Source organism: Tripterygium wilfordii, chromosome 16, assembly GCF_013401445.1.
Source record: "Tripterygium wilfordii isolate XIE 37 chromosome 16, ASM1340144v1, whole genome shotgun sequence".
Classification (NCBI taxonomy): domain Eukaryota; kingdom Viridiplantae; phylum Streptophyta; class Magnoliopsida; order Celastrales; family Celastraceae; genus Tripterygium; species Tripterygium wilfordii.
This window is the reverse complement of record NC_052247.1, coordinates 10735869-10756266: the sequence shown is the minus strand read 5'-3', so window position 1 is coordinate 10756266 and position 20398 is coordinate 10735869. Positions and strand designations below refer to the sequence as shown.

The following is a 20398-nucleotide window of genomic DNA, read 5'->3' as shown; positions in this document are numbered from 1 at the left end:
TAAACAAAACCCAATATTACCAAACCAAACTGACTTCTTCACTAATCGAGGATATCTGAAATTGGTGGTATCAAGGATGCCCAATTTACCTACCAGAACGGCGATGCTGAACAATTGCTTCCGCCGTACACCCGGAGGCAAGGATGACGACCGAAGTTGAGAAAAAACAACAAGAAGCTAAAACTGAATACCAATTCTTCTGGGCTGCTTTCCAAAATCCAGTTCGTGCATGAATTCTATCATCAGACAAAATATGATTCATGAACCTTACGGCATAGCGCACACGTCAACCACTACACCCACACCAAAAAAAGACACGTGCACAGAGTGTTGGACGAAAGCGACAAAATCGGACGTCTGCTTTCTTAAAGGCTCACTGGCTTTCAGGCGAAGAAGACTCTCGATGCCTGCATAACGGACAAAATCAGACAGGACTACCAACGACAGCCATTAGATCAAAAGGAGGACAACAAAATCGTACGGTCACCGATGTCCACAAAAGGCCCCAACCGCGTGAGTACATTAAAATCCATCGTTCTACAGTTAGGTTCATGTATGATGAATCTGCCTTTTGATGTATCTCTACGGGGATTGGCGTGGTTCCCAGGTTTGTTCAACCTCTCTTCTTCCCTGTCTATCTCTCTTCTCTGGTCCTCTTTTCTCGACTGATTTTCGATCTGTGGGTGATGGTTTCAGATTCAGTACGGGTGTTAGGCGGGGTTCATAGGTTGAGTTCCATCGACGTATGTGTGCCTCTTTTTCTCTATCTGCGTGTTTTGTTTTCTTGCAAATAGGGGCTTTTGGTGCTGGCCGTAAAACCTGATGCATGCACCTTCTCCTCTCCTGTTGATCTCCGTCTGTACAAATCTGCTTCTCTGTCATCCAAATCCAAATTTATTTGTGAGAGACGAAACGGATATCGTGCATCCATCTTTTCTTTCTGCCTCCTCTTTCTCAACTGGGTTAGTGTTGTTCTTTTCTCCTATCTTTCAAGCTTCTCATCGGTCCTCCACTCCTCCGCTTCGCTTCTCTGTCATCGATTCTGTGGATGCTTATGTCATTTAATTGCCTGCAGCGACACATTTTTTACCTGGATCTACCAATCTCATCGATTCTCATGTGCTTTTCCGTAGGTTTTTTCTTCTGTCACAAATTTGGCTGCTGCTCAGCTCCTTTGTGCCAATCGTGGTTGCCCGTGTTGTGCAGCTCCTCTTAGTGGGTATGGATTTTGTTTTCCTGTCGTTAATCTCTAATTTCGCTTCAGTTTACCTTTATGCGTTTTGTTAATCATGTGTTGGTCTTTCGTGTGCAGCTTTGCCAACCGATCTTCCGTTAGCTCTTCAGGTAATATTGCAAGTGATTCCGTTAGCTCTTTACTGAGAAGAAAAATTGGGTAATAATTTTCTTCTCCTTTGAAGTGAAGTTTCCTTTGTTTTTTCTTTTTTGTTTTTTTAATACTGAAACACCATTAAAGTTACATGTTCTGCTTTAACATTTAAGGTTCAAAGCTGAAAAGATATGTATTAAATGAAAATTTACAGTTGGTTCTTAATCCACTTTCAGCGTCTTAAATTAACCAACTTTTTCGATTTTTAAGATTTCTATAATTTGTCAATGTATTACCAGTAATGCTGGTTTTGGTTGTTTAATAAGGTTTACTAATGGGGGTTGTGGTGCTACTTCAAATATTAACTCTGGTGAGTTGCCCTGCAAACTGTTAATGTCTTATGATAAATATTCATCAAATGCATATTAGTGATATTTATAGGTGATGCTCTATAACAGTCAGAACAATCAATTCTTATACACTCTCATTTTATCAGAACAATCAACTCTGTGACAGAGATTCAAATTGAAGTTAAGGATTTTGGATTTATGAAAACAATTTTGAAAGCACCAAAGATCAATAATAGCTGCTGCATATGTATGTGTGTGTAATTTGGGATGGTTTTCCAAAAATAAATATTTGGTTGCAACCAGCTGTTTGTACATGCAGCAAGTTTGTCACTCATTGAGTCATTGTCGCTTATTTCCATGTTCCTTTTCTTGCATATTCGGGGCTACGGATGGTGGGTTTTCAATTGTTTCCCTAAATGTGTTGCTTCTTTCGTCAGGTAATAAATACCTTTGTTTCGCCTAACTGTGATTCAAGTTATTTTCTTGGTTTCTTCATTACTTCTTATTCTTTTTCACTTCCTGCTATAGATTGTTGCTTTCTGCATTTGTCACACCACCAAATGCCACCGACTGTGCTTCCCTACAGAACACCATCGTTATTCTGAGCAGGGGCTATCTGCTGGAATACTTAGGGAAGCTACTTACACAGCTGCTCGACTAAACATAGTCAAGTACGTGTTTAACATGCTCATCTTTACTGCAGAAACTAGACTATTTGAGGGTGATTACCTGTGTCGAAGAAAGTGGGGAGGATTTGCTCTATTTTCCATCTCTGTAACTTGATGGAGATGGTGTTGCTATTACTCTGTAATAAAAGTAATGAAACAATGGCCTTTCACTGCTGATAGGATTTTATAAAGTATATGTTGTTAATTGGCTTGGTGTTAGCCCTGTACGCGTCCCTATATGTCTATTAACTGAAGGATTTCTGCATCTTGCAGATGTGGTTTTGCTCAAAGTCTAGAGGCATATGATCCTACTTTTAATGAACTGTTCAGTACATTGGACATGATACAATGATGTGGCTGAATTAACAACTAAAAGCAAATTATAGCTCTCTCTCTCTCAGCCTTTATGTTACTTTAACCCTTGATGTAATTGAACTTTTTCATGTTTGCCTTCTCTGTCACTTTGAAGTTCTGAATCTTGGTTCTTTTATCTCTTTAGGTGCATTTGTTTTGTTGCAAGGATGAAGAGACTCTCCTGCTAAATATCGTGCCTTTTTTTTTTCTTCCTTATGTTATGCAGGAAGGTGGCTGAATTTGGAATCATTCACTTCCCTCTTACAGTTCCTCCACAGAAAATGCAGGCTTCTTTTTATAAAAATGGGTATAATTCACATCTTTCTGGGGGTATGTTTGTCTTGACAATGATATATTGTGCCAAACATTGTGGCATCAATTTAATTTTATGGTTTAAATAAAGCTGCCTATTAGTTGACCGTGATGGAATAATCCTTTACAACTAATGTGTTTCAAGGCTTTGTACATAGACCCTACCATTCTGGAATTATTATAAGAAACTAAGAATTGAAAATATTTAACTTAATCCAATCACTCTTCGTTTCTCCTGCTATTGCACGTTATATATACACTTTTGCATTCATATAATATCCTACCCCACATTTCAGGAGTTCATATGGTCATATTGACAGTGCTCGATTCAGTGTAGAGCAAAGGGCCGAGAGTTTTGAAGGATATTGCAGTTCTTAGGACATAAATTATGATAGGAATCCCACATCGATCAGGAGCCAGGGTGAAGGGCCATTTATAAGGGGAAGGCTCCGCCTTCCCTAATAACCAAGGGTTTTCCAGAGAAGCTGGCGGCCCAAGGTTATAAAAGGAGTTAGGTTGGGGACTCGAAGGCCCAATCCGCTGTCTGGGGCGAAGCCCAGGAACTGCCTTGGATATAAATGGCCCTTCACCCTGGCTCCTGATCGATGTGGGATTCCTATCAAATTATCAACAGGTTTGTCTTTTTTTTGTGTATTATTTCTCTATACGTCCCTATATATATGTAGCTCTATCTGTGGCACCATCCCTCTCATATTCTATTGTTGTTTGTGAGCCACTGATACTTTTTAATATGGAGAGAGAGATTGGATGACACATTTGGACTGGCACACTAAAAGTATATTACTTCACAGATTTTTATCATAGTTGCTGCACCTGTTTGTTGATTCCAACACCCCATAGTTGTTCACCTTTTTCTTGCATTTCTAATGGTCGTTTATTAGGTTTGATAATATATGTTCATGTATATGTGTAAAATATGACATCTTTAATGTGCAGATTGGGCAGAAGCAAGAATAACATGGAGGGGCAATGTTTACCTGTGATAAGTTTAATTTGTTTAAAGTTTAAATTTGCCTAAATGTCATTCTTAAACGACTTCCAACAACTTTCTTGGTGCAGGTGAATGGAGAAGGCCACCAAGAGAACAATATTCTCTGTTTTTCAATTTGTGAATGGTGGGGATCTGTTTGACGAAATTGTAAGTTCAATTAATTTTGTGCAAATGCCGAGTTCAGGTTCTCGATTCATGGCGAAGAGGATGAACTGATTAGTATCTTATGTCTTCAACTTCATAGTAGTATAAGAATGATAATGGTTTAGATAATGCGTGTTCCAGTCTTCTTTTTTTATGACGACTACTACTCTTATTCACACATTTACTGACCATGAATGTAACTCAGTTGAATTTCTTATGATAATAATAATAATATGCTCTATACCAGTTACAAGTACAAGTATACATGTCCCGCCGCAACGCGCGGGTACTACCTAGTTCTATATAAAATCATTTTCAAGCATAGCAAAAGATATGCAGTATGCATTTTCAGACTCGTGGTACTCACCAAAGGAGCCAAACACGCTCAGTTCAAAATTCAACAACCAGGTTGGGAGCTCAGCAGCTTCTAATGCACGTTTGTATCAATTTAGCTACCACACTGTTGCTCATTATGATTCCGTCAACTCATTATTTTGTCCGAATGGCCGCCAATTTTTAGTCATTTTCTGGTTATGACAATTGGATGTGATATTAGTCGGTATGTGGCTCAATGAAGCTTTTTCTTCTTGGTTCAGAGGGCTGGCATTCGTGGTTGCCTTGCAAGTTGCAAGTCGCTGCTTTCTACTGACGAGGGCATCAAATATGACTTGCACTATAAAAGGGCCGTGGAGTACTTACAATTGGCTCTTGACTCATCACACCCAATGTTACCAGCATTAGCTCCATTGATACAGGTAAAGTTCTGTTCTGACATAATCTTCTTACAAATTTGTAGAATTTTAATTTTTCGGTTGCTACAACTTTGAACTTTTGAATTGAAGATCCTTTTAGAGTTATGGTTAATTTTTCGGTTGCTATATCTTGATGTTTTAACAACTTTCGCCATATTGAATGCTAGTTGTTACTGTTTGGAAGAAAATTTGATGAAGCTGTCGACAGTCAACAAGTTTTGTGAGAATTCACACACACCACTTCCTTTCAGGTACTTGCATCCTTCTCAAACTTCTTGACAGTCTATTTATTTTTTTTCTTCTTTCAAGTATCGTTCTCGGTCTGTGTTTGGATCAGTTTACTTGGTCTTGTTGTGGCTAATGATTCTTAGAATCTCCAGATTAAAGGCCAGCCTTCTTGAACATTTGTGTGGTGACTATCCAATGCTTTCAACTTGTCATGAAGATATTCTGAAAAGGGATCCAACATGTTACTATTCACTGGAAAGGCTTGTGAGCATGCATAATAATGGTATATATATATATATACATGATCTCTAGTCGTCGAAATAGTTAGTTTCCGCTCTTAGTTGGCATGATTGGCATTGCTGATAAAACCGAATTTCCGCCTTTTCAATTTTGTGCAGGGGACTATGCTATGGAATCCCTTTTTGACATGATAGTTTTGCATTTGGATGGCACCTTTGCACAGCACAAAACATGGAAAGAATTTGCAGACTGCTTTCTTAAACTCCATAAAATTGAAAAGGATGGTAACGTTCTCTATTCTATCTGTAAGGACTCAATCAAGGCTTGGAAACTACGCCGCAGATGGTGGTCCAGACGGCACTTCAGCCCAGACATCCTTGCCTCAGAAATTGCTGGAGGTAACCTTTCTTTCATTTTAGCATCAGAGAATACAATATATGATGAGATTTAATTCTTCAATGAATAAACTCTGTATTTTTTGCTCTTTATTTGTTGTAGGTGGCTTTCCTTTGTTAAGTTATAAAGCAGCATGTGCATATCACTTGTATGGAATGGAGTTTGGATATGTTTCAAAGGCTTGTGCTTGTCTGGAGAAGGAACAGATAAACAGTGACTTGTTTGCATACTTGAAGAATTCCACCAGCATCCCTTCTTACTTCAAGTAGAAACACAAACTAGAGTTGGATTTTGTGCTTACAGTTCATGCAGACATGCTAATTGAGTTTGTTTTTCTTTCCTTTGTAAACAAACTGATGCATTCTGTCCTCATGTCTCCTGTTTAAATTTTGCTTTACATGTTTGCATTGCTTGATTTAGTACATGAAGTACTGTTTTTTATCATTTTTTGTTGGTTTAATGGAGAAGTTTGTGCTCCAGGGGCATAGGATAGCAAGCTGATTAGAAACACATCTCCTGAAATCAAATAAAACAAAATCGAAACAAAATAAATATATGTCCAAATTCATGCACAAATCTTCAAGCATCTTTAAGTATATATAATAGAAATAAACATTTTTTTTTTTCACAGCATATCCTAACCCATAACCATTACCATCCGTTGCTGTTAATTTAAGCTAGCAAACAGCAGCCATGGCCAGCAGATCACCAGACCAGACACGAAAACGATGTTTGTTAGGCGAAATACAAACACGAGATAGTCGAGCGAGTGAGGATTTTTCTGGATCATGCCTTGAATGACTTTAGTTGCATCTTGTATCATATATTATTCTGTTAATCAAAAAACGCCATCGAATCTCAAAATGATTATTAGAAAAAGGGTGTAACAAAAAAAAATGTAACCTTGGTGTTTCTAGTCTACATCTATCTGGTGTTTCATCTTGCGTGAAGGCTTCTATGTTTTGCTAGGTCCAAAAGCTTCCGTCAAAGGGAAAGATCTGATCCAGCGAAAATACGGCATATTGAGCGCAACCGATATGCGGCTACCGCAACATCACAGCCTAAGCACCAGCAAACAAGATATGGATGGGGTTGGGCTCACTTTTTCCAGGCTCAACTCGTTCAATGTACAACCCTGATCACAACATGTTTAGGGAAAATCAGTCGGGAAAAAAAAAAAGCATGCGCAATTGTGCATTTAAAATTGTCTGGGTCGCGGATAATCATGCAATATGAGAGGAAAAGATATTGTAGAATATTGAGTATTCACATAATCTGAAGCCTGTAAAGGAAATTGATAAGGAAAAAAGGCAGAAATCTTAACATCCATATGAAACAATTCCTAGAGCAACAAATATACATTTTACTAATTCAACAAATGTATCACAATCAACTTTAAGGACCGCGTTGTTATATGAGTAGTTAGGGTCTGTACAACACATACCAAAATCCCAGTTAAATTTCTGCAGCCTGACTTGGAGGTCATGATAAAGGCTTTTAATAGGGCCCTAATTGAATGAACCCAAGAAAAGGTGGTTTATGCTTCATACAAAGCCATGTAGATGTACTACATGGCTAAATCCTCACCCATCTGCAAATGAATCCTTGTGTAAAAGTAATATTACATCACTATCCTCACTATATTCCTTGTGTTGCTGAGATTCTCATTTTTTTTTTCTCCAAGCAAATACGGTGAAAATAATAAATAAAAAAAAATTCATCACGGCTCACCAATCAGTTCATTTCAGCAGGTATTAGATTAAAATAGGAAACCAACTTTGAATTAAGGAGATTTAGAAGAAATGGAAAGAGAGATTAGGGCTTTGAAGAGACATGCCTGGTTCATGACAGCTGAAACTAGGTGTTCGGCCCGCGGTAGTAATTGAATTTTGTGTTCAATTTAGGGTCGGTTTTGTAGAATGGTTAGATTGATTTTCAACCCAAACGGGAAATTTGTGAAAAAAATGTTGAGTTTAAAACATAGTTCTTAAACTTTACTCGGCCTATCAGTTCAACCGTGAAACCCATGAACCGATAGTCAGCATGGGCTGTTGCTAGAAATTTATCATTTAAGCATTGAACTGACAAAAATTGTGATTCAAATCGTGAAATCTGTCGAACCGTGAACTGGTGATTTTCATATTAGCATGCTAATTTGCATATCTCCACTTTCATTCTTCCATATCTGTTCCTATCAGCGAGAAGAGTAGCGACTATTGATGATTCCGACAGGGGAAGTAAAGACGCTCCAAACAGAGTATTGATTTTCGTGCCTAATATTCACTCCAAAGAGACGATTGAAGAGGATGAGTGACGATGATGTTTCGTGATTGCTTTGAGGTATTCCTGATTGTTGAGGATTTGAGAAAAGGTTCCTGGTGGAGGATTTGAGAGAAGGTTTGGTGATTTACCGATCCGATGCACGAGTCGATTTTAAAAACCATGCTTTATACATTGTTTAATAATAAATTAAACGGTAATGGTTTAGCTTAGTCGAAACCACCTACTGATAAATAATGAATTGATGCAACCATGCCAAACCATGTTGGTGTGTTTGCAGAAGTTGTAAATATGCATAACAGTGATCAATCAACTTTAGGTATACAAATTAAAACTTGATTAGTAGCATGGTCACAAGGCCTTTAATACACCAGATGGTCCGTACATTCGACGCTTTCTGAAAATCTGTTCAATTTTCAATAAAGCTTTGATAACTTGTTGATCAGATCCATAGTATTACACATACGAAGATCCAAGTGAAAGCAACAATGTATAGCGCATATAGCAAAGGGCAAAACGAACCAGAGGCCTCCACTCCGAGCGGTCTGATTGCCATTCAGGCAAAACGTCTTTTGAACAAATAATGCCGCTTGGATGGATCCTTGGGCTTACTTTTCATCTGGCCCTGCCCGGCAAGCTTCTTCCCAGTGCTGTGAAGGGAGAAAAACCGCATTTATTATACCATGAATTCAAAATTAAAGAGCAAAGTGAAAACAACAAATTGTAGAATAGGCAAAAGATCATAGACGCATTTACTTATTACTCTTAAGGTTCTGCACAGGTAATTACATACCTGTATTCCATGTAAATCATCCCATTTGCACCGGACATTGCACTCATGGATCCCATGGAGCGACGGGCTTTGTGGAGGGCTATATCATCTGCATCTTCTTCTAACTGCTCTAGACCAACTGCATCGTCACCAGCACTCAAAACCTGATAACAGAAACAGTTCAGAAATTTCTACTTTGAGAACTAAGTAACAGGACTGGAGGAGCGAAATAACACCTTGTTGAGAAGTGCCAATTGGTCATCAAGACGATGGTAACTCAAGTCGGCTCCCGAATCGGCTGGAGGCAAGCTTGTTATCACCTGCCAGGAGCACACATCAGAAGCCAACTAACACAATAACCATCCAACGTTGCTGATGCACTAATGGTTATCAGGCATATCAACTATGTAACACTTACGTAAACAGGTCAAGCAAAGAGTAATCATGACATGATGCCAGATTTGATTATGCTCATAGATTCCCTCAGCAGAGTCGTAAGACTTTTATTTACAGTAAAAGTAAACAGACTAACAAAAAGGGGGGTGGGGGGAATCCATCCAGCCAGACCATCGCAGCTTCTGATTAATTTAACATCCACGTAGAAAATATCACCCCCTATTATGACATCTATCTATAATGAAATAATATATAAACTACTAAAAGGTAGACAAATTAACCAACCCTCTAGTTAGTAGTTAGTTACTTTGCACAGATAAACCACTACCACTGGTCATTGACATAGATATTTTATATTAAGGGAAAGGAAAAATTGTTTGTTTCCATGTTGGACAGTAAGAAAATGCACCTTAAAACTGTAACCTTGATCAATCAGAAACTGCTGCCTTTTTGTTGAGTAGTACATCTCCTGCAAGGGGGAAAAAGGCTGGTTAATTATCAAGCAAGAGAGGAGTACAAAATGATACGCGACTCTCTACAAATACTGAAGTTAAGAATAAAAACCTGTGTATCTGTTGAAACAAGGGAATAGAAAAATGCATTATACTCCTCTTTCCCTCCTGCCATCCTATCTTGAAGTTTACCCTGTTAACCCAAAAAAATATTAAATTCTATGCAATATCCCCCTTACGAATACACATTCAATTGGATAGAGAAAGAAACCAAACTAAATGAATAGTGAGATGAATAAGAAGCATAAATTTGCATGCCAGAGATCCAATCGTACTTTCCCTTCATTCAGATAATAAAAGCCCACTTTGGGCCTTTCTTAACTCACAACCTAGAGATTAATAAATACACGTGCTCCACTAAAACAAAACAATAGCATAAATCGAAGACGTTGGTTTTTTCACTGGCACTTTCAAAATCTTAGAATAAAATCGTTTAATCCATCAACTTATGATCTTACAAAGCTAGCACTAACCTACTCCCTCCTTCAGGTGATGTAGGACAAGTTACAAAGACTGATGTAGTTTTTGAAACTACCGATGTAGAATTTTTGTAGGATTGACCAACCAAAACCCTAACCCCCAAATTAAGCCCAAAATTAAGAACCGTACAACAGAAACTCACAATTCCCAGGTCTGATTCGTCTGAATCTGGAACCAAAATTCTTGAATTTTTTTGAATCAAACAAGAACGACCCTGAATCTCTCAGGTAGGGTTGGATAAACTCACCTTCCCCTCTCAGCTTCTCACCGAGCGTGTCTAAGGAATCTCTCCTATAACAAATTTGTATAAAAAACTCTCATTATTATTTATTCTTGACTTGCGGCCATATATATAGACTCCTAGTAATCCTAATTACATAAGAAATTCCTTCAAATAAAACTAGGATCCCTAGAAGTAAACTAATAACCTAATAAAAGACTCTAAAAACAAATAACTATTACTAAATTCGAAATTCCAACATATCTAGAAATTCCGACAATACCCATAGTATGAAAACTAAAAGAACTTAGTTAAAATAGACCCAATAATAAACTAACTTACAAAAACATAACATTAATGGTCTTCCAGCATCAGTTGGCTTTAAATATTTTCTCTTCTCATTAGAAGTGTATTTCTATAGAATTATTAGTAGTTCTAGAGTTAATATGAGTTGGCTATAAAAGCTGTAGTGTTTAGAGTAGTTCCTAATTCTAGCATAATTAGAGAGAGTGATCTATTTCTCTGGTGGATTCAAGATCTGTTCCTGGTGGATTCAAGGTTTTCATCCAGCTAGAACGATATCTAGTCTTTATGATGCTTTCGAGTTTCGTCCCGCGTCATAAGGGAAGCTAGGACGTCAAACATATAAAGAAATTGTAAGAATTACCTTTGCCCTAAGAATTCGACCCAATCGTTGCGCTTCTTGACGTCTTGAACCAGCATGAGATGAAATCTGAATTATCACATTTGCCTCCGGAATATCTATTGAATTATCACCCACCTGTACATACGAACAATATCATAAACTTCAAAGCCTCAACAAGTTGGGTTGAGGCATTTCACAACATTTATACATATTCTAACAGTGTTGCATACTCACTCATATGTTGCAAGATGACATGGAATTTTCAAGTTGTAAATTACTTTCTGGAAAATCACTTGTCATCTTTCAATAGATTAGATAAACAAAATTCAATTGGCTACTTAGAATGAAACACGAATTAAACAAACACACAAAATGGGACATATGAAATTTTACACTACAACCCCAGATAAGTTGAGACATCACTGAAGCAGAAACGATTAGGATGTGAAACTTTGCACGCACACAACAAGCAAATGCTCCATTAATATGCCCGACTATGACACCAGTAACTACTTTCTTGGTCCTCTAAAGGCATAAATAATTACTCGCAATACTCAAAGTTTAAAGACAGGACCAGTAAAAAACATACTGAAGAAAGTAATACATTGTAACAATTTTCAAACTGGAAACCTTTGATAGAAAGACAGTGTTAACTTCCCGACTAGTTTTGAAGGCCTGAAGAATTTTTGTCCTCTCAACATGGCTGCACATAACACAAAAGATCAGCCATTATGATGTGCAGCGCCAAAAGTATTAAAATTTTAAAGGCTTCAAAAGGCAGTTGATAAGTATCAACATACCTGGTTGCACCATAGATCATAGGCTTTCGAAGTTTCATTGCATACTCTGTCAGTGCAAAAAGATTGTCCGCAAACACGATTATCTTATCACCACGCTGCTGCTCATGGAATCTTATGAGAAATTCACAAGCTCTGAACTTGTTAGGGTTCATAACATAAAGTGCCTGTAAGAATTTATTGCCTCCGAGGAGGGAGTTATAATGATTAACCAACGAAAGTGATATAGAAAGTCACAAGAGTACACATTTTAAGGGAATGGAAGAATTTACGAACACAAAGGAGGAAAGTTAGAAAGAAGAACTGTTAGACCATTCTTACAAAATTCCAGCAGTGAGCTAAATAAAGTGGTGAAGGATCAGTAAATAGCAGTCATCTTGCTACTAAATGACCATATGAGACAGCAACGTAACCTACACTATAGTTCCTACATATTCACCAAAAGTTGTATACCCCAGATTTTCAACTACACTACTCTCATTAACAATCTCTTGTGGGCTAACCTGCTTCTTCTTGGAATTTTCTTTCTTCAGATATTCAGCAAAAAACTCCTTTGTCATGGGACACCATACTTCAGCGCATTGCACATTTGCAATAAACCCTCCTTTTGCTAGATCCAACCAATTTGCTTCGTACAGTTTGGGACCAATAAGGAAGTTTAAATCTGTAATCCTTTCATCCTCTCTAACAAGTGTGGCTGCAATTGCGAAACAATTAACATGGCTTTCTCAGTAGTAAGATGAAGGTAGTGAAGTGCCCAAAGTAACTTTGAGGCATACCAGTGAGCCCAAGTTTGCAGTGAGATTTAGTGATGCTGATGACTTTCCGAAACATGTGAGCAGGAACCACATGCACCTGAACAGATGAAAGTACAAATTAAAACACAATGCATATGAATTCTATATAGCTTGAGAATAACCATAATATTATAGACTAACTTCATCCATCAGAAGGAGTCCCCATTCTCTATTTCTTATTTCCTCAATAATCTTTTCAGATTCTTCGGACCGTTTTCCACCAAAAGCAACCATGTTATAGGTTGTCACGACAACACCAGCATTGCCACGGAATCTTTCCTTGCTATCAGATGTGAAACGACAAATTTGTTCATCTTTGATGGTTGACCACAGCTTAAATTGAAATGCCCACTGATCAACTGAAACAGCATTTGTTGCTAAACAAAGGCAACTCTTCTTTATTCTGCTTGCAGCGGAAACACCAACTAAGGACTTCCCAGCACCACAAGGCAATACAATAATACCAGATCTTGCTCTCCCTGCAATGCAAGACATTCAACTTGGAGGCTTTAACGCAGAAAGGATTCATCTTCCGAATAAAAAGCAAGCAAAACGATTTATTATAAAAAAAATGCATGGATCTAAGGCGGGGTTGGACAATGTATGCTTTTAACCGCACTTTTTCTGGGCTTATTTTCATACTGTTTTCTACAGAGGAAAAAGGGAAAAAGAAACACAGGCAGATAAAGCCAACCTTAAGTCTAAGAGAGATGAAAGGATATGTGAACAAATTAATAAACAAATTTTACAGAATATCTACAAAATGCTTAAGGTGGCACTGATTGTTTTTCAAATCAAAAGAAAAGTGGGTCTTGTAACCGGCTTAATCAAGATTTAAATTGTGCTCGTACAAAAGCGCAACTAACAAACACATGAAGTTCTTTAGAATAGCTCTATGCTGAAAATGGTAGGAAAAAAAAGGGATTTTCATTATATGTGGCACCCTTACCATTTCCAAACATTTTACTAAGGCTCTTCTCCTGATATGGCCGTGGCTGGGCTTCAGGCTTCAGCTCCATGTCAAGATCAGGGTTGACCTGCAAGTTCAAAAAAATACCAGTCAATGGTCAACACAAGATATGTTGTGCAACCTTGGGCTACAGTCCCTATAGAGCTAGCTTCCAGTAGGAGCTCATAAGTACAAAAGGGTACTAGAGCCCCCATATCAAAAACCAGTCAGTAGGTAATATGAAGACCATGATCCTTACACTATAAGGTACCTTTGTGGGTGAACCAAAAAAAATCCACTAGGTCGAAGCAGAAAATGACAACAATTGTTAGATTGGGTCTACCAACACTATCAGTGGGACCTTGTTAACAGGCGCAAGCAAAATATGGACAGTTCCTGAGAAAGTAAATGGGCTTACCATTAGGCTACAAACAAATTAAATTCTCATCTAGCACCTCAAGCTCAAGTTTGATCAGGCTTGATTAGAGCCCATAGGTGACTTCCATTGGATATTCTAACTCGCATTTGGATGGGGAGATATTTAGTACGAGAGATAAGCCTGAGTTAGAGCCCAGAAGCTTGATTGTATCTTTTGAGTTCAATCCAGTATGACTCGAGTTAAACTAATGCTAATTCTATTTTAGGCTCTAACTCAAAAATTGATTAAATGCAACAAAACTCGGGCTTGAGCTGGCACAGGATCGAGTCGAGTAGAGCCAAAAGAATATAAGATTGGTCTCAACTTGGGTCAACTTGAATACAACCTTAAATCCTACATCATGAGTTACAACCAATGAAAGGGAATATGAAGGGGAGAATTCATTTCTGAAACAAAAAGGGGGAAAAAAAACGAGGGTGAAAATTCATTTCTACAACAATGCCTATCGGAGTCCCACGTCAAATGGGGAGGAGGTGAGGAATAAAATCGTGACCTCAACAGACAAAACAAAAAGGTAGGTAAACAACTCTCCTGTACAAGGCTCCCACAGTGGACGGGGTTGGGGACAGACAGGATGTACGCAGACATTAACACACATAATATTTGGAGAGGTTGTTCTCTGGCCTCTAGACAAAACAAACAATAACTTAAAAATATTGGGCGGAGTCGTTTATAACTATTATCTTATATACAAACTTCTTTTCCTAAACTTTACCATTCTAAACCAGTATCACTTGCTAATCGTCTTGGATAATTCCTCTGTTTAAAAAAAATTCACTCACAGTATCATTTCTGAAGTCATATTCCTCCAGCATTGGATAATTCAAAGCATTGGGCAAGCACCTTTGTTTTACATTCTCAACCTGCCAACCAGAAAAGTTTCATACATCAAGATTCCATAAAGTGAGTTCATTACAAAAATTAATTCCTCTGGAGAAAAAAAAAACACTATTTTGACTTCTGTCAGACAAACTGCTATCATATCAGTTACTCTTTTGGTAGTTCAATTTTAATACCATTCTACGAAATAAACAAGCTGCACCAATTTTATGATCTTCCCAGTATCAATCAAAATGCTCATAGGCATAGATACACATATGTGAACATACAGAAACAAGCAATTCTAACAGATAAGTCAATCAATTAATCGCTTAATAATCATCCAATGAAATATTCTTAACATATTCTCCTTATTCAAAACAGAAGAGAGTCCATCAGTCATCTATTCCTCCATTGTTTTTGGACCCGAGATGTTTGGAGCATACTTTGGAATCATTTGGGGAATAATTGCATCTTTGGAAACAACGTTTCATAGTTTGGTATGAATGGAAGCAAAGGGAAATTGCCAGTCAATTTACAAATCATTACTTGTCGCCCTGTTAAGCTTTGGCTAGCTAAATATTGTCATAGTCCCTTTGATGGGGACCCTAGATGTAACCTAATTTCGGTCTGAAATTTCTTTGATGGGACCCTAGATCAGCACTAATTTCGGTCTGAAATCTCTTTGATAGGACCCTAGATGCAGCCTAATTTGGGTGTCAAATCTCTTTGATGGGGACCCTAGATGCCGCCTAATTGGATCTGAATAATAATATGAAAATTCACCTTTTTCCCTCTTCTCAAACTTCAGATAGAGCCCATAATTAGCTAAACAAAAACACAACTATAAGGTACTCGGGAGAAGAGCAGCAAAAGGACAAAACAGTCCCAATCAACAACATATATTTTATCTAATCGGTGGTGCATTTCAGCCGATTTATCTAACATCTTGACCTTTCATGTATTACAGTTGGAAAGAAACATTATCAATCTATTTATTGATAAGACATCAAATTGGCCTGCTTGATAATATAATATAGGAAAATGCAAATCACGATGGTAGAACATTATCTTAACTAATGGTTGTTCATTACATTCTAAAAAAATGTCACTAAAGTTAAATCCCAAAGATAACAAAATTGACCACACTGGCAACATGTCCTTAATTATTGAAGAGGCACAGACATCTCCATTCTAGCGAAAGTTGACCTACAGAACCTTTTTTTTTTGTGTGTGTGTGTGTGTGGAAAAAGAATCTTATGCAGAAGGCATCAAGGAGGTGCCTTGAAGGTTACAATGAGGTAACAACTTAAAATGCATTACCTGAGCTGGGTCGATTTCAAATGAGTGGGTTTCCTTTTCTTCAGCTGCAGCTGCTAATTCTGCTTCATTTAACAACTCATCACTAGTTCCAATTTCGCCTGCAGCTTTGCTTATTGTAAAGCCATCACTTCCATGAGAACCCTGGACAAAGACATATACTGATAGATTGAATCCTAAAATATAAAAAAGAAACGAAATGGGGAGACAAGAAACACAGATAAGATGGAAAAGCAAAACTGTCTATAAAAGTGAAAAAAAAAAACAAATGCATTCAATTTTGAGAACATACAAATTTACAAGAAACTCATACGGGATTGGATTTCACTCTCTGTGCATGCAAATATCTAGTTTTACATATAAATTGGGCACAATATCAATACGAAACTAGTGGACGGTTTGATGTTTGGGGTTGGGGTTGGGGTTGGGGTTGGGGTTGGGAGGCGGAATTAGATAGAGAGACATGATATTACAACATTTTTAATTCTAATTCAGTGATAATACCAAATAATGGAAATTTCATGTCTTCACAACAGATGAAGCATGAATGCAATCCATAGCTTCAAATAAATAAGCACAAGAATGGCATGCTAGTTCTCAAGAATAATGTCCAACATCTAAATAACACATCCATATTGCCTCAATAACAATTCTTCTAAATCAACAAGAAAATAAAGCAACTCTTATAACTAACTCCTTGGAAATAACTTTAGTCCATAAAACTCCTAATGAAATCATACACATAAAATAAACTTTTTAATATGACATATGCCATGAAAAGGAGCATTTACCCACCTACAGGATAGAGTAACAATTTTAATCACACTAAAGGAACAAACCTCAGGTCAGAGTAACTTTTTCAATCACAATAAAGGACAAACCTCAGAACCAATCCTTGCTCGAGATATAACTTCATCTCGCAGCAACTTCTTCAATACCTGCAAATAGCGAATGAAAATTAGCATCAACATCACGGGCCAAGACAAAACCCCATACTAAATCAAGGCAATGAACTTGCCTCTGGAAATGGAGACTCGATAAAGTAGTGATTCTTCTTGAGCACAAGCTTTACTTTTCCGTAATTAGCGGTTGAAGCATGAATGAAATCAATCATCTCCTTGGGAAGCTTGGTCTTAGACAACTTATTCAAAACTGATATGATGGTTTCCGTCTCAAGACCTACTGACACCGCCGCATACAAAGAGTGAGGGGTCAAATTGTACTCGTGCATCGATTCTGGCCTACAATATAGCATTTGCACAACTCACATTCAGAAACATACATGCCCCAAATTTTTTCTTCCGGAATAAAAGTCCAAAAGGGAAAATAGAAGAAAAGAATCATTGATTTATGGAGCATACATACCTGCATACAGGCTCAGCTATGGCAATGAGAAAATCATAGGCTTGTTTATACAAAGTAGAGAAAGTCTCCAGGAATATTCGCCCATCAGCACAAGCCCACAAGGGGCGATTGGAATGATCGGGTTTCAATTCAAGTTTGCTAAAATCCCTCTTCTTCCCCTCTTTCTCATCTCAAAACAATCAAAAATTTATCACTCAATTCAGCCCACAACAACCAGAAACCAAACTAAGAAATTAACATTTAACAACATGTGCATATCCCTAATATCAGCAACAATAATCAGTAGATGATAAAGCTTACCGGCACGGAAACCATCATCCGCTTCCTCACCGAAATAAACATCCCCAGCTTCCACGATCGCACCACTCTGGAAATCATTCTGCTGCAGAATAATTGATCATTAAAAAACGCGAGCCCAATAAAATTAAAAAGTTGATTATAAAAGTATCATCAAATGTATCATATCCAGCAACCTTCACAGAGGATTTCAGTTTCTTGTTTGGTCGCTCCTTCTCGCCTGAAAGCCGAAAACGAAAAAGTAACTACACATTAATCGTATTAATGATATAAGAGAAGAACCAGACACGATATTATTGGGATATTACCATGTCCCATGATCTTCCTTGTCTTCTTATTTGATGCAAAAAAGTTTCTATCTCGCTATCTTCGCCGCAATGTTTTAAAAGGCGGGTTCGGAAACCCAGGCGCTCGACTTATTTGAGGCGAGGCGTAAGCCTCGGTAAGAATTAATCTAAAATGTATATGTACACATATGAGTGTATTCGAATATTTGATTGAACTAATTAGATAATGCAACTATGCAAGTAGCCAAGTACAGAATACAGAAGTACAGAACACAACACAGAGAGCACAAGAGCAGAGACTCTTCAAAGGATTGAATCGAAGAACACAACAGCAGAAGCAGACAGATTACAGAACACAATGGTACAAGAATATTAGATAGAATAAAGAACCTGAGTCGACCAGCAGACTAGAACAACCGACTAACAGGAACACCTCTAGAACCGATGAAAGAGAACACAGAATAGCTCCAGCAGAGAGTAGAACAAGCGACGGCAAAGAATAGAACAAATAAATAGCACAGAACCGAGTCAAATCCTAGCGCAACAAGCGAAGAACATTCGTATGTGAATTTTAGGGTTCAAGCATCTGCAATTGCAAGGTGAAGTCGCGCAGCAGAGGACTAGAAGACGGAGTTACTGGGCTGTTGTAATTGGGCCAAAAGAAGAAAATTGGGCCAAAAGAAGAAACCGGGCCAAAATAAAGAAACTGGGCCAAAATAAGGAACTTGTGCCAAAAAATAAACTGGGCCGAAATAACTCCCACCTCCTACGCCTTGAGGCTTAGCTTCTCGAGGCGTCCGCCTTATGCGACTGAGGTGCAAGCCTCTCCGATCTCCGTCAGGGGCGTAGGCCTGGAGGCAGCTCGATTGCGCCTCGCCTTGAGGGGCGCCTCAGGGCGTACGCCCCAATCACCTTTCTATCTTGAGAGCTTTGGAGTGGGCGGTAAGGCTAATATACAGAGGAGCCGACTCGGTGTGGAAGGGACGATCGAGGTAGGCGATGGCGTGGCTTCTGTGTCCAATCGACAATCGGGTTGGATTTCGGGTTGAATGATACCAATAAACAAAAAGGTAAGTTTTAAACAAAAGAAGAAAGAAATTACAACTAAATTTGTCATCCAAAATTTTCGTAATTTTATCTCAAAAGTTTGGAATCGACTACATATCTACGAGGAAATCAACAGATATGATTCAATATTGATTCGTATAAACTGGACAAAAAATATCCAATAATCTGAGAATCATAAAAATACACTGCATCCGAGCCACTTTCAAATCAATATAACAAATTCAAATAACCTACAGAAATCTCGGAATTGAAACGATGACAAGAATCAATCTCAATTCTCACAGTATATCAGCCAACAACAAAATCGAGCACAACAAATATGAAATAAAAAAGAAAGAAAGAGGAGTTTGAATGTTGAAACTCACCGGATGAATATTCCGATTCGGAGCTCTCTCAATCTCTGGTTTCTCCGATTGCTTGTTGAAGCCCGACTTACTGAGTTCTACTGACGTCCGCACCCTAGGCCGCGATCTCCCGACTACTGAACTATTGGTAGGAGGCCTAACGCCCTATTAAGGAGATGGAGCCGCTGCGAAGTGTTGAGAAGAGGAAGTGACCCGCCCGTTAACCCTGATAAGAGGTCACCGGGTTACCGGGTCGGATTATAGGGTCCGGGTCATCAGGTTATCGGGTTTTTCGAACCGGGTCATCGGGTTACCCGGTAAGAGTTGCATCATAGAAATTGGGTGATAATGGTGAGTCGTAGGAGGCTTGCAATTGGAGTGGGAGAGAATTGGTTCTGAAGCACCTCTTGTACCCACTAATCTTCAATTCTTTATGGATCGGTTACATTGCCAATGACTCTTGAAAAGTAAGAACAAACAACAAGAAATAGCACTTTAAGCTTTGTTGATCAAAGTGGATCTAGGTAAATATATATTACGTATATTAGAAAATCTTATTGACAAGCTTGGTCGCATCTTTAGTCTTTAAACCATTGGGATCATTCTTCAGAAGCTTTCATCGTCTTCTTCTCCATCGCGCCTTCATCGTCTTCGCATCGGCATGGTTGCGCGGTGCCTTCATCTTGTTCTACCTGGAAGGCTGGAACATTCTGATTCTAGGTTACTATTTTGAAGACACGAAGTCATTTTGGATGGTCCCTATACGAACCCTTTTTGATGGTCAATGTTTGACTATTTAAATTGATCCGCTGCGTTTAACTCAATAG

The 20398-nt window shown here is 38.2% G+C and overlaps 2 protein-coding genes across 5 annotated transcripts; one reads left to right on the top strand and one right to left on the bottom strand.

The window, feature by feature from the left end:
• Positions 1 to 377: 377 nt before the first annotated feature.
• LOC119981050 lies at positions 378 to 6227 on the top strand. Its single transcript, XM_038824015.1, has 13 exons — positions 378 to 607; positions 697 to 743; positions 1134 to 1219; positions 1313 to 1344; positions 1654 to 1697; positions 2206 to 2348; positions 2926 to 3029; positions 4092 to 4170; positions 4764 to 4922; positions 5087 to 5170; positions 5300 to 5430; positions 5546 to 5785; positions 5886 to 6227. Exons 1-8 carry the CDS (start codon positions 490 to 492, stop codon positions 4142 to 4144), a joined length of 627 nt encoding a protein of 208 aa, XP_038679943.1. The 5' UTR covers positions 378 to 489; the 3' UTR covers positions 4145 to 4170; positions 4764 to 4922; positions 5087 to 5170; positions 5300 to 5430; positions 5546 to 5785; positions 5886 to 6227.
• A 2128-nt stretch (positions 6228 to 8355) lies between these two features.
• On the bottom strand, positions 8356 to 18805 carry LOC119981075 (general transcription and DNA repair factor IIH helicase subunit XPB1-like). Of its 4 annotated transcripts, none has more exons than XM_038824064.1 (21): positions 18550 to 18805; positions 18181 to 18326; positions 18049 to 18092; positions 17876 to 17957; positions 17576 to 17744; positions 17229 to 17451; positions 17092 to 17148; positions 16214 to 16354; positions 14854 to 14934; positions 13633 to 13720; positions 12825 to 13162; positions 12666 to 12741; positions 12390 to 12583; positions 11890 to 12053; positions 11720 to 11792; positions 11111 to 11224; positions 9796 to 9876; positions 9641 to 9700; positions 9072 to 9155; positions 8857 to 8999; positions 8356 to 8713 (listed from the first exon to the last, which is right to left on the bottom strand). In XM_038824064.1, the coding sequence occupies exons 2-21, from the start codon at positions 18188 to 18190 to the stop codon at positions 8620 to 8622; spliced, it is 2316 nt and encodes a 771-aa protein (XP_038679992.1). In that variant the 5' UTR covers positions 18191 to 18326; positions 18550 to 18805; the 3' UTR covers positions 8356 to 8619. The 4 variants fall into 4 exon arrangements, with proteins under 4 accessions (XP_038679992.1, XP_038679994.1, XP_038679993.1 ...); XM_038824066.1 differs by having other exon boundaries at positions 17576 to 17735; XM_038824065.1 differs by having other exon boundaries at positions 17876 to 17954.
• Positions 18806 to 20398: the final 1593 nt, after the last annotated feature.

Bases quoted from the DNA above. Each gene is read 5' to 3' on its own strand.
- LOC119981050 (XM_038824015.1), top strand. From the start codon at position 490: ATGTCCACAAAAGGCCCCAACCGCGTGAGTACATTAAAATCCATCGTT. The intron at 608-696 runs GTTTGTTCAACC...TGATGGTTTCAG, and splicing joins GGGATTGGCGTGGTTCCCAG to ATTCAGTACGGGTGTTAGGC. The intron at 3,030-4,091 runs GTATGTTTGTCT...TTCTTGGTGCAG, and splicing joins TAATTCACATCTTTCTGGGG to GTGAATGGAGAAGGCCACCA.
- LOC119981075 (XM_038824064.1), bottom strand. The intron at 16,355-17,091 runs GTTTGTCCTTTA...GTCTTTGTCCAG, and splicing joins GAGCAAGGATTGGTTCTGAG to GGTTCTCATGGAAGTGATGG. The intron at 14,935-16,213 runs GTAATGCATTTT...TCTGGTTGGCAG, and splicing joins TTGAAATCGACCCAGCTCAG to GTTGAGAATGTAAAACAAAG.